Source organism: Centroberyx gerrardi, chromosome 12, assembly GCF_048128805.1.
Source record: "Centroberyx gerrardi isolate f3 chromosome 12, fCenGer3.hap1.cur.20231027, whole genome shotgun sequence".
Taxonomy (NCBI): domain Eukaryota; kingdom Metazoa; phylum Chordata; class Actinopteri; order Beryciformes; family Berycidae; genus Centroberyx; species Centroberyx gerrardi.
In genome coordinates, this window is record NC_136008.1 from 30,646,447 (window position 1) to 30,659,238 (window position 12,792).

Genomic DNA, 12,792 nt, shown 5'->3' on the forward strand with positions numbered 1-12,792 from the left:
GTTGGTTTGTGACGGGAAGTCACTCATCTCAGCTGTGGAATGTCACTCTATGGGCATGTGCTTATGGAAGCCCTTTCCCTCTCTCTCCTCTACTCCCCGGCTATATCTCTTTCTCTTGCCTTCTCTCCCCCTCTTGTGTATCTCTCTCTCCCTCCCCCTCTCCTTCTCTACCTGGCATCTTCAAACTATTTCCGCGTCATTCCTGCCTCGCGCCGTTTGAAGAGACACGGGGAAACCAAGCCGACCGCCCCGCCCACAGACCCGGCCGCTGTCCAATCGCAGCGAGGGACGGGACTCGTTCTGGCCAATCGCGTCGCGGCTGCCATGGCGTTGGATAGCAACAGAGCCTAGGAGGGCGCGTGCTGGGGGAGGAGAAGGGCTGGATGTGCGCGCGCTTTAGCACAGAAAAGTTGAAATAATTTTGAAGGACTGGAGGAACAAAATGAGCCTGGCTGTATTAAAGGGTAGCAGAAATAAAACATAGTTGTTCTCTCATCTGCCTAAGTTTATCATTCTGAATACTTAATATATTTCAGTTGACTTGCCAGAGTCACTTCAGACATTACAAACGATAATGAAAGCTCTGTTGTCAGGTGTAAGCATGTCTTGTTGTCAGTTGTCATTGGCTTTGACCAGGGGAGAACGGTTCCGTGTTGATTTCCTGTGATCATCATAGTTTTAGTAAGGGCCAGCCTATTTATTTAGATATAAATATACCGTATAGCTGTGGAAAAAAATGCAGATTCTCTAAAGGGTTTATCAATTTTATAGGTCTCTCTCTCTCTCTCTCTCTCTCTCTCTCTCTCTCTCTCTCTCTCTCTCTCTCTCTCTGATCTCAAACGGTTTCATTTACAATCGAACGCTAGATATTTTGTGAACCTTCACAAAACATTTGCATCGTATTTCAGAATGGGATTCCGATAATTATACTGGACATGTTGACTTCAGCTCGTCATAGAGTTGGTGGTTAAATTTCAGACATACAGTATATAGTTTTATATATACGGTATATTAACTATTATAAAGTATTTTAGAAAGTGATTGTCTGTATGTATTTAGCTGTATTTATATCACAGTTTCTATACAGAGGCTATATGAATAGTTTAAGTAAAAGGGTGTCTATTTATGTGTATATATAAAGTTCCAGTATATATCCTGCTGTTACTATAAATGGACAGGACAGGAGCGGCCTGCTTGGACCAGACTACTGCGGCCAGGGGGAAGTTTACTGCCCCTGTAACTGACATACATTCTGTTGTTGATAGTATTTGAGTTAATTCAGCCGGTCTGTGGGTCGTGGTTGATGTTAAACTCTTTGCCAAGTCTCGCTGATGTCTTTTCGCTTTTGCGGTGCGTTTATCTGTCCTGGTTTTGACAGTAATGTGTGCGAAGCTGCGTCAGACAGGCCAGCTGCGACCCCCGACCACAGGAAGATGGTACAGTCCGTATCGCAGGGTGGGGAGCTGAGCTGGAGTCGGGCAGAGACTCGGAATAACGGGGAACTACCGACAGGGAAACGGGGCGAGAAACATGAGCCGACGTCGCCCTTGCGAAGGTTTCCACCTCGGAGGATTAAAAAAGAAAAACTAAAACCCTGAAAAAGGAGAAGACAACAACGTAGGTGAGCGGAAGAGGACAACAGAAGAAGCGGAGGGAAACGGGAGGTTGTTAAGGGAAGCGCGTCAAGAAGCGATCCAACTTACCGAAGCTCCCAGGGAGGCGTCTGTCAGCAAGCTCAGGAACTTCAGTGGATTTGGTTTATTTTGAAACCAACCTCGTGCTTTTGTTTGTTTTAAACGTCGTTTGGTGGTTTTAGTTTGGTAGGATTACCTCGAAGGGTATTGACTACTTCCTGGATCGAAATATATTTTGGTAAACAGAAGACAGTGTCAGAGTTGGGAAGTGGAATACTGCCTGTCAACGGCTTGTCCTGCAACAACATATTACTAGCACACGGGGAATCATTATCTGGCAAACTGTAGCCTCAGATATTGGATCTAAACTTATGCTATCGTTTTCTCCGCGAGAGGCGAAGAGGCGGTTAGTGGAGGTGTATTGTACCTGCCTATGAGAGGACGTCGCTTTGCTTCTGCGTACAGGCGTGTTGACCAGCGAGTGTGGATATCCAGCTAGAGGAACTATTTATTGTTATTCCTGGAACTATTCAGCGTCGAATCAACCCTTTGACCTGGACTGGTTTGTTCACGTGTGTCTGCCGTGCCCCTGCCATATGACAGGGAGACATTTTGTATAGTGTGTCGGGAGTTAGGTTATTCTCAGGCTTCTTTTTAGCACAGCCCCCCTCTCCCCCTCCCAGAGGCTAGCAGTTAGCTAAGGCCAGCAGCTGACTTCTTCTGTAGGCGGGGGAAGGGGAGCTGAATAACAGTAAAACACACACACACACTACGTGAAGCTTAGGCTGTAGAGGCTCTTTGACATCGTCAGTGGAGGGCTGTGTGTGTCAGTGGATTAATCTGAGAGATAACATCACTCTACCCTGCCCTACTCTGTCCAGTGCCCAGTCCCCTCAGAAAGTGTCAGTAATTGGACCTATTTTTAGTGTTAGGGATGGGGTAAAGGCAGGCGGCTGGAAACTCTAACCCCCCTCCACCTCCTCCTCTTCCACCCTTCCACCACCCCGCCGCACCCAGTCCTCTTGACAGCATGTTACACTAGCCTGGTTAGCGCTGAGAGGTTACTGGTCTGGAACAACAGGCTAAGTTGGATGAGCTAAGCTTGCCGAAACAGTTAAAGTAGGCTCTGTTGGAACCACTCTGATATAACTAGTTACCACAGAGTACTAGTTGCCTGGGAATACTAGATGTGCTGGATTGTACTGGTTGAGGCGACCCTGGAAAAGTCAAGCCTATTCTGGACTATTCCAGAAGAAGTCTGAAGAACTAGTTTGAAAACAGTTACAGCACTGCTAGTTACTGTGTAGTTCTTGTTAAGCTTGCCCTAGACTAGTTGAACCTACCCTACACAAGTAGAGCCTATGCCTTTTACCATTTGGACATTTAGTTCATGCTGTTTAATCAGAGTACCTACTAGTTAAGATACTGGAATACTTGTTAGGTCTACCTTGGACTACCTAAATATCAGTCACCAGCGATCTGGAGTTGTAGAAACCTCCAGCACCCAGAAACAATGCATGAAACTACAGAAACAAACTTAGAAAGAAACTAACTTAACTAACCAAATATTCTATTACCCCCACTCCCCATGCCCACAGAGAAACAGTATATATATATATGTAGAAAGAGAGATCTATATCTATAGTGTTATACCACAGAAGAAGACAGAGTTTAATCCTTTATATTTTTACTGCAGAGAGACAGACAAGCTGCCTGTACGCCAGTTGGTTGCCTTAGAAACCACAGTAATAAATAAAAAAAAACACACAAGCCAGAGGAGACGGTGCCTTTTGATTGGTCGGTTGGTTTCCCACCACTTCAAGATTGAGTGATTTGATTGGATGTAAATTGTCGAAGTGAACTCTGGGATTGAAAACGCTACGGCACGCCTGATGACCCCTACCTGACTCCCTAGCTCTGCCCACCCATCACACGGCGTTTTGATTGACAGTATTTCCCTGCTGGATCGACCAATCGCCAAGCATTTCCATGGTGATCACGTCGTCGTCAGTGGAGGAGAAGACTGCGCCCTCCAGCAGGATGGTCCAATCAGAACCCTGGATCACCTCTGCCCTGCTTCGCAAGAACAACAAGAGTCAGTACACAGACGAGTGCACACACACACACACACACACACACACAGGAAAGACCTCCACCAAAAGAAACAGTGAAAACTCTCTTCCTCGTGTCACTTCTCTGTGTGCATCAGTATGTTATGGCGGTGTGTGGGCTGGAACGTTACACTGCTAGTGTGTGTGTGTGTGTGTGTGTGTCAGTATTTCACAGTGGCTGCATGCGTGTCAATATGTCATGGTGGCAGTGTGTGTGTGTGTATATGCCAGTATGTTACGGTGGTGGTTTGTGTGTTTATCAGTATGTTACAGTGGCGGTGTGTATGTCAGTATGTTATGGTGGTGGTGGTGTATGTGTGTCGGTATGTTATGGTGGCAGTATGTGTGTTTATCAGTGTGTTATGGTGGTGGAGTGTCAGTATGGTACAGTGACGGCATGTGTATGTGTGTCAGTATGTTAGACGGTGACTATGTGTGTGTGTGTGTGTCAGTATGTTACAGTGGCGGTGTATATGTGTGTTTGTCAGTATGTTACAGTGGCAGTGTGTGTCAGTGTGTGTGTTAAGGCATGGGACCATGTCTTAACACACCACCACTGTAACATACTGACACACACTGCCACTGTAACTCAGACACACACACACAAGAGAGGCAGTGAAGGGTTTACTGTTGCTGACTGACAGTTTCTTTTCATCAGCATCACCGCAGCTGAAATTGAAGCCTCAAGAGAAAGTAAGAGCACACTGTATTTCTGTGTGTGACATTGTGTGACTCTCTGCAGACACCGGTCACATATTCACAACTGAGTCCTGCTTTTCCTATTTAGTAACACATGCAAAGTGTATGTTTTGCAGGCCGGTCACAGAACGAAAGCCTCACGTGGCTTCATGTCCCAGTTAGCATTAGCTTAGCTCAATCCGTGGTGTTTACTAGCCAAGGCGACCGCTAGTTTCGCCACATTTCAAGCTGGGGAAGAGTGGGATTCAAGACCACTGCGATTCTTTTTGGTTGCATTTTACTTGGAAATTTTGAGGAGAGAAAGTCAGAATCAGGCCGATAGTAAACCTTGGAAATTAGGTTCTAGCTTATTTATCCGGGGTTGACTAAAGACAGCGTTATGCCAGAGAGTTTATTTCACTGAGGGTTGTCTTCACACATTCCCAAGGCTGCAGCAATCTATCTGGTTTACAAATCTGGGCACCAGGATAACCCTGCCCTCATATCTACAACTACATTGTAGAACTCAGGCCCGCTGCACTGACCAATAAAATGGCCTGGCTTATGCTCTTGTCACAGAATACAGGCTCATTGAGAAGTAGGAAACATTGCAGTGATGAGTGCATTATTAATTAGAACCAAATTGCAGTTGTATGTGATTATTAGGGCTGCCCCCGACCAAAGATTTTCCTAGTCGACTAGTAGTCGTTAGTTCAAGCCATTAGTCGACTAGTCGTTGCACGTTTATGATATTAATTTAATTATTTAAATATATATTTTTTGAAAAAACACACCCAAGTCGCGGCTACTCGCGGTCAGAAACACCGGTGAAATACACTCTGGTTCAAGGGAAAAAACACACCCAAGTCGCGGCTTCTCACGGTCAGAAACACCGGTGAAATACACTGTGGTTCACCCAAAAAAAACACACAATAGGCGCAGGCTATCAGTCGCTTGCTTTGAGCCCCGCTGCTGCACAGAGCGCTGTTCGCTTGTTTATTCAATGTTTATTAATATTGAACGTGTCGCATGTCCAAATGGCACGAAATGCGACACTGCACGTCCTTGGGTCCCCAGCAATACACCCGCACACACACACACACACACACACACACACACACATACATCAGGGTTGGAAATTAGCACCGTGACTTTGATCAACCTACCAGCCACGGTGGCCGGTTAGCTACGTCTCCTCCTGCATCTCCACTGACCGCCAATTTGATTGGACGTGAAATTCAAATTCAAAGCTGCGTCTAGTCTGCCGCAAATTGCATCAGAAGAAGAAAGAAATCTAATGGACTAACGTTATTTAAACAACAATGTGGCGTTACATTGCGGGTGTAAAGAGAGCGGCTGATGTAAGTACGCCTACGCAAGAGGAGACAACAACTCACGAACCAAAAGTTAAAAGGCGATTTTTTTTTTAATGAGAAGTGGAGAAGAGCCGACAGTGGGGAGTTACGTGACTGGCTAGTTTTCGATGAGACTAGTCAGTGTTTTGCCCCACTGTCAGCAACACGCGGAGAGAGAGAGAGACAGTAGCTGCGGTATGAGACATTTTTTTAAAATTCTGAATGAAATCATTCCGAAGGAAGATTGTCACGCAAGTGTTTACATGAGCACTAAATATAACGATCGCATTGAGATGTGTGTTTACATGCTCCACAGTATGTAATCAGAATAAAAGTTTCTGACATGCGCAAAACACCGAATCCAGCACTCGTACAGACTTACGAGTTTACGAACTTTTAAAAGATGGACCTGCGTCGGTTATTTCTTTACTGCTGTTCTTTCTGATGAAGCAACAGTTTTATCACAACATACGACTCCGTAAGTGTCAGAAAAAGACGTTTTGTTTTGCCCCCGCAATGATTGGGTCCATTTGTAATTTTCACCGCTGTAAACCGAAACTGGCCCGGAGAGGCGGAGTCAGGACTGTAAAAACGGGCTGCAGCGCCTACATCAAGCCCGAGCGCCCCGGGGTTAATAACAAGCACATCCATTCAAATCCTCCCGGAAAAATAGGGTAACGTAATTGACGTTACTTGTGTTAAATGCGCGAGCATGTACAGAAAGAGGCAAGATAAAGAAAGTGATCGGAATGAGTGTTTACATGACGAAATTGTATCCATCGACCGGATTATGAAAAGGTTAAACCACTCCTCTCAAACGGAATGAAATTTCATTCGGATCGGCCAGTTTATTCTGATCGAGGCGTTTATATGAGGCATTTTTATTCTGATTGGGCTACTATTCTGATTAAAAGGCTCCATGTGCCTAAGCAGACCACAGCAGTCTGTCTCTGTTAGTCTACCTGTCTGCCACTGAACCAGCCTGTGTCACATTGTGGCCGGTCTGTCAGCATTAAGACTCTTACATCATCATTGTGAGCAAAGTCAGGCCACTGGGGCTCAAACTAATGCATCACTGTTGGTTACTTGACGTGTGTGTGGTAGATTGTTATGAGTTTGTTAAAGTTTGATGTTAAAAGACTGTTAAGGTTCTGACTTAAAATGGATCTACAGTGCACCGCTGTTTGGGTGTCTGTATTTTGTTTTTGTGCATTTGAAGTGTGTGTGTGTGTATGGTGTGAGGGAGAGAGAATTAAAAATGGATAACCATAGGTGAATATATATTAAATTAATACTTTTTATGTTGTTGTTTTTTTTCAAAGCAAGACAAACGTTACACAAAAGTTGGTTACACATAAAAGTGCGATTACAAAATGGGGGCTGGTAAAAAATATGAGTGGCTGGTAGAATTTAGAATCCACCAGCCACTTTGGCTGGTGGAAGAAAAAGTTAATTTCCAACACTGCATACAGACAGACAGACAGACAGACAGACAGACAGACAGACAGAGATTCCTTGCTTTGTAGTTTGATGGCATCAAAATCTCACTCCAGCCAGGTACCCAAAGTTGGCAACCCTGGTCTAATAACTTTTTAATGACAAGGCGCAGCTCCCGAATGGAGTTTGAGGGTTTTTTTGGGGTTTTTTTTTCCTGCGACTAACTGACCAATGAAAACTTGGTCGACTAAGACTCTTCTCATCAACTAACGGTTTGGTCGACTATTAGGGGGCAGCCCTAGTGATTATAATAAGAAGCCATGCCTTAAAGACTCAACATTGTATATCTGCTTATAATCCTCCAACTGTGCTGCTGCTGCTTCAGATAGGCTGAACACTCTTTGCTTTATTTATTGTAGGAATATGTAGTCAATGAATGTGATTTATTGCGATGCATTCCAGTGGCTTTATGGTTGATGCTAACAGGTCAGATTGCTTTCCTTTAGGCTTAACCCCAAACTTTTAACACGGCAACAAGTGGTTACATCAGTGCAGTCTTCTCAATGTTCATCTCATTTAAGTGGATGTGATGTTAATGGTCAAACAATGGCTTTCACATTGGACAATACTCATCATATTGTCTGACATCCATATTTCTTGGAATTATACACTTTTGCACCAACAGTTCTCTCGGTTACTGGGGATCTAACCAGTAACACCGCCAGCCCTTCCCACTCTGGCCACCGTGGAAACAATGGCGACATGGTTAGATTAGCTAGGCTATACTGGTCTGCTTTTGGTGCGTGTTGATCCATCTAACATTTTTTATGTTTGTGTGTCCATCTAACTCTGTGCCTCTAGCAGTACTGAGGGAGTTAAGTTCTCTGTCATTACTTTCCTTGTTTTTAAAATTGGATCATTTCTAGAAAAATTTCAAAAGAGCTCACTTGGATATTACTGAACAACATCCCCATGGATTTGTTTATTAAGGATGGGAATTGATAAGATTTTATTGATACCAATGCCATTATCGATTCTGCTTATCGGTCCGGTTCTTTATCGATTCCCAATCAATTTTCTGTGTGGAAAAAAAAGTAGGCCTACACAGGTTTTCAGCAGCAACGCAGCTGTTTTATTATCTCTTGAGTCTGAACACAGTGTAGAATGTCTGCCTAATAACATTTGAACATGTTAAAATAAATTACAATGCTCCTTTTCTTAAAATGATATAATTTGGAAAACAAATAAGATGGTTAGATGGTTACCCTAAGATGTTTCAACATATTGCTGGTGTTTCCACCTTAAGGCTGCGTTCACACAGCGTTTTTTCCCCAACTGCCAGCGCCCTTTTCTCATTAAAAGTAATGGGAAGCGGCCGCAAGGCGCACAAAAGGCGGCATTTTTTTCGTCAGAGCGGAGCGCTTTCAAAAGTTGAGAAATGTTCAACTTTTCAGAAAAGCGCCAGGTGACGTGAAACGCTTTTTCCCAGCCAACCAATCACGATGACAGAGACGCTGGCCGTTTCCCATAGCAACAACAAATATGGAGAACGTGAAAGTGCCGGTGGAGAAATGGGACGTTGTAATAAGTGAATTTCCGTTACTGCAACAGCGATCATAAAGGCAGTATGGATTATACTGGACATGTATTGGAAATAGGGCTGAAACGATTCCTCGAGAAACTCGAGTAACTCGATTACTAAAAATCATCGATGCAAATTCTTTGCATCGAAGCTTCGTTTAATCCATATAACTATATACACACTCAGTGTTTCGCATGGATGATTATTACTGTTGCACAACGCGCTGGAGAAAGAGAGAGAAAATAGCGAGGGGCGAAGAGAAGAGACAGGCCAGAGAAAACGACAGAAAGTGTCCAAAGTTTCGGATCCAGTGTTGCCAACTTGGCGACTTTGTCGCTAGACTTAGCGACTTTTCAGACCCCCCTGGCGACTTTATTTCTCAAAAGCGACTAGCGACAAATCTGCCGACTTTTTCTGACCATGGGAAGCAATGTTAATGTGTTGAAGCCCAAAGCATTTGGCAATAAATTGGTTCGGCTGATGCTGGTTTTCTCTACTTGCTTGTCTAATCCAGAGAGGTCTGACGGTCACAGCGCTTCCCACACAGCGTAGCTCCCTCCCTCCGCTGAGAGCAGGGACTGTAGGATAGGGTCCACTTGTAATTGCTACCGGCGTACGCCGAAACTGGCCGGTTGGGCGGAGTCAGCACTTAATATTAAAACGGGATGAGATGATGGCTAGTAAAGAATGCACGTTAATTATGGCTATATGTAATGGCTAGTTAAGAACGTAAATCAATATGGTAGCTAGTTATGATGTCCCTAAGTTAGCTAAGTTTTGCTCAAGAAAATAACCACAGAAAATAAAATGCTGCAGTCAATTTGTGAAAGCCTGAGCTTCATTCATGTTATTATTATGATAGTCACACACACACACACACACACACACACACACCTACTCCCCTCACAGTGATGCATAAAATACCCCAGAAAGCAAAATATCAGGTGGTGTAAGTAGCAATTGGAGCCTAAAATGCACCAGTCCAATACAGCAGGTATATTCAGTTTAGTTTGATTGCAGTGAGTAGGGTCAGCAGGTGTAGGGCAACCCTTCAACATAGTAAATAAATGTACATTAGCCAGTCTTATGAACTTGTATGATATTTAGGCCTAGTAATAAATATCAATAATAATTATTATTTCACCTCGTTTTCAGTAAATCACAGTGTCGTATGGACAGCTTCGTGCGGACAGCTTTTCTCTTTTGTATATTTACTATTGCTCTTTAATAAAGCAAAAGTATTTCTTATCCGATTACTCGATTAATCGATGGAATAATCGGTAGAATACTCGATTACTAAAATAATCGATAGCTGCAGCCCTAATTGGAAATATCTGGTAAGCCTTTGCTTGTTGCACAACACTGTATTGTCTGCTAGAAGAGCTAACCAGCTGGTTAGTGAGCTAGCAGCTGCTCAGCTAACGTCAGGTGACGTTGCCGTGATCCGCTTCTTATTTCTCCTCACAAAAAGCGCTCCAGGCAGCGCTTTTTCCACATCAAAAAACGCGATGTGTGAACACAGAAATTATAATTTTACAGACGTTACAAGTAGCACTCTTTCTTGTTGCAACGCATGAGTTTTGCAATGCGCATGCGCAACTGTCAGAAAAACATGCCGGCATCGATAAAAGGAATTGATAAGCTCGGAGGCATACGATTCCGATGGATCAGACAATTTGGAACCGGTTCTCAACTGGAACCGGTTCTCGATTCCCATCCCTATTGTTTATACCGACATATATACAATTACAATTACCGTCTTGTACACAAAAGGAATAGAGTAGATTGGTATTAGGTTCCCCTCTGTGTACTGTAAATTATGGGATGCTGCAGACTCCAGTTGATCAAACGCTTATTTGCCAAAAAATGACAATCGGAATATTCTTTCAACCTTGTCACGGGGAGTCTGGGGTTCACTCGACATGCTGACAACTTTTGACCTTAAGACCCAGTTCTGTTGTGACCAGGAAACACCTGTCCACCTCATAACTACACTGTGTGTATGTGTGTGTGTGTTTGGGGGGCTGTCAGTATCAATGAATGGAAGATTAACAGTGGAGTAAAAGTTATTAAAAGAGGAAGAATAACCCAAATAAAAAAATAAATTAAAAAAAAATCCCTGATCATACAAGTCCTAAGTCCTAGTTGTAACTAGCAAGAACAATACCAATATGCTACTCAACAAAACTTCTAACATAGGCAAAGAAGTTTCACTGTATGTTGTGAAATAGTCATGGAGTGTTGGATAGATACATACAAACAGTCTTTGCATCAACACTGCTGACCGTCAATGTGGCCTTTGGACTTCCTGGAAAACAATCAGTACATCACCTTGCTGGGGTCTGTGTGTGTGTGTGTGTGTGAGAGAGAGAGAGAGAGAGAGAGAGAGAGATAAAGTGTCATGTGACGTCAGGCTGATCTTTGTTCCTGTGCTGTCCTGTCTTGCTGTCTTTGCACTAACACCATGTTGCACTGGCTGTAATATCCCTTCAAGGTAGCTCAAATTAGTTCTTTTTTATTTTTATTTTTTGCGATATCAGGTTAAATTTCGCTGTTTTCCTGATCTGATCTGTGGTTTAATGTTTGAATCCCAGCAGTTAGACTGGTAAAGGGATTCTGGTCCTGTGATCATCCAATGCTGGTTTAACTCTCCTGTCACTCATACAGTTTGAGTTAAAACTCTGTGTGTGTGTGTGTGTGTGGATAGTTTTCCAGGTTTTAGGAAGACAGCTGTTGATTGGACCATAAGTTCACTTCTGAATCTCAGTTGTCTTTCTTTAGGTTTAGGCGTGCTCAAACGGGGCGATATGAGATTAATATTTATCATTCTAGAAATACGTCAATATTATATTGTAATATAACTTTACAAAACAGGCAGGGTATGTGTGTGTTTGACCAGGTTGTGCGGCTGGTGTTACAGTAGTGTATCTTCCACCAGCAAGACAGGAAGGACAATTAGACAGGAGTGTGAAAGCTTCACTTGGGTCCTCATGTCTGTTCCTGTAGTCTTTCACATAAAAGTTGTAAAGAACTGGGAATCTTTGATTGGCTGTAATCAACTTCTCATCTGTTTAGGACTTTATAATTTTACATCAGTAGGGAAACAAGGAAACGCCAAAATCTGATTGGCTGTCGATGGCCGATGACCATGAAAAGTTAAGCTATGACCAACTTTTCTTGTCTGAAAAGCTTGTTGAGCGTCCACACATTAGCCACGTTTCACCGGTCGCTCAGCTCGATAGGAAATGAATGGATTTCTCGTGACTTGTTGATCGGGTCACTCACAGTGTGAATGTATGGTTACCGCATAAAGTACCCTCTGACCTGTAGGCTGTTTCACTATACTGAATTTAAAGGATAATTCCGGTGGTTTTCCATCATTTGATGCAAAACAAAAACCTTGTCGGTTCGACCACATTCTGACCAGAGCGGCTTAACTCTAAACCAACCAGCTTGCCACCTGTATCTTCCATTGCGGTAACTGTGACAAAAAAATGTCTGCAAAGGTTCAATTATGTCATTTTCACACTGTAGTGAGACTGTAATGTGATCTTAGCCATCACTTCAAAACTTGCCTGTTTTCTCTGTGTTGCTACCAGTCCTAATGAGTATAACTGAGTATATGTGCAGGACAATGTTGATCCATTTGAAGTACAGCTACCCAAAGCTTCAGCATGCCTTTGCCATTCAGTGGAAGTCTATGCATGGAGAAGGTGTCACTTGTTGCGATTTGGATATGCTCAAGCCCAAACTATATTTACATATATTCACATATGCAACTTTCAAAACCTAGGCTCCAACCTCAGGACTAGACTGAGCTATGTGCATGCGTGATTGACAAGCCAGTAGGGACGCCTCCTTGCAGAGAGCTGTCCTGATTGGTTGTTCAGATCCGGGCGCCCTGAGATTTTGGAGTGACAGATTACAGGGCCTGGGACAGTCACAGAGACCCGATCTTTTCTCAGAGCGTTTGATTTGTCGATAGCTGTCAGGAT

The 12,792-nt window shown here is 43.5% G+C and overlaps 1 protein-coding gene across 3 annotated transcripts in view; it reads left to right on the top strand.

The window, feature by feature from the left end:
• dyrk1b (dual-specificity tyrosine-(Y)-phosphorylation regulated kinase 1B) overlaps positions 1 to 12,792 on the top strand; it is a 69,647-nt gene that overhangs the window by 30,414 nt on the left and 26,441 nt on the right. For 2 of the 3 annotated variants that reach the window (XM_071897919.2, XM_071897920.2), the window contains exon 1: positions 1,502 to 3,729. The exons of the other annotated variant lie outside the window; for it this stretch is intronic. In XM_071897919.2, the coding sequence (XP_071754020.1) occupies positions 3,624 to 3,729 (106 nt within the window). In that variant the 5' untranslated portion in view covers positions 1,502 to 3,623. Of the gene's footprint in view, positions 1 to 1,501; positions 3,730 to 12,792 lie in introns of those variants that run through there. 3 annotated transcript variants of the gene reach the window in all.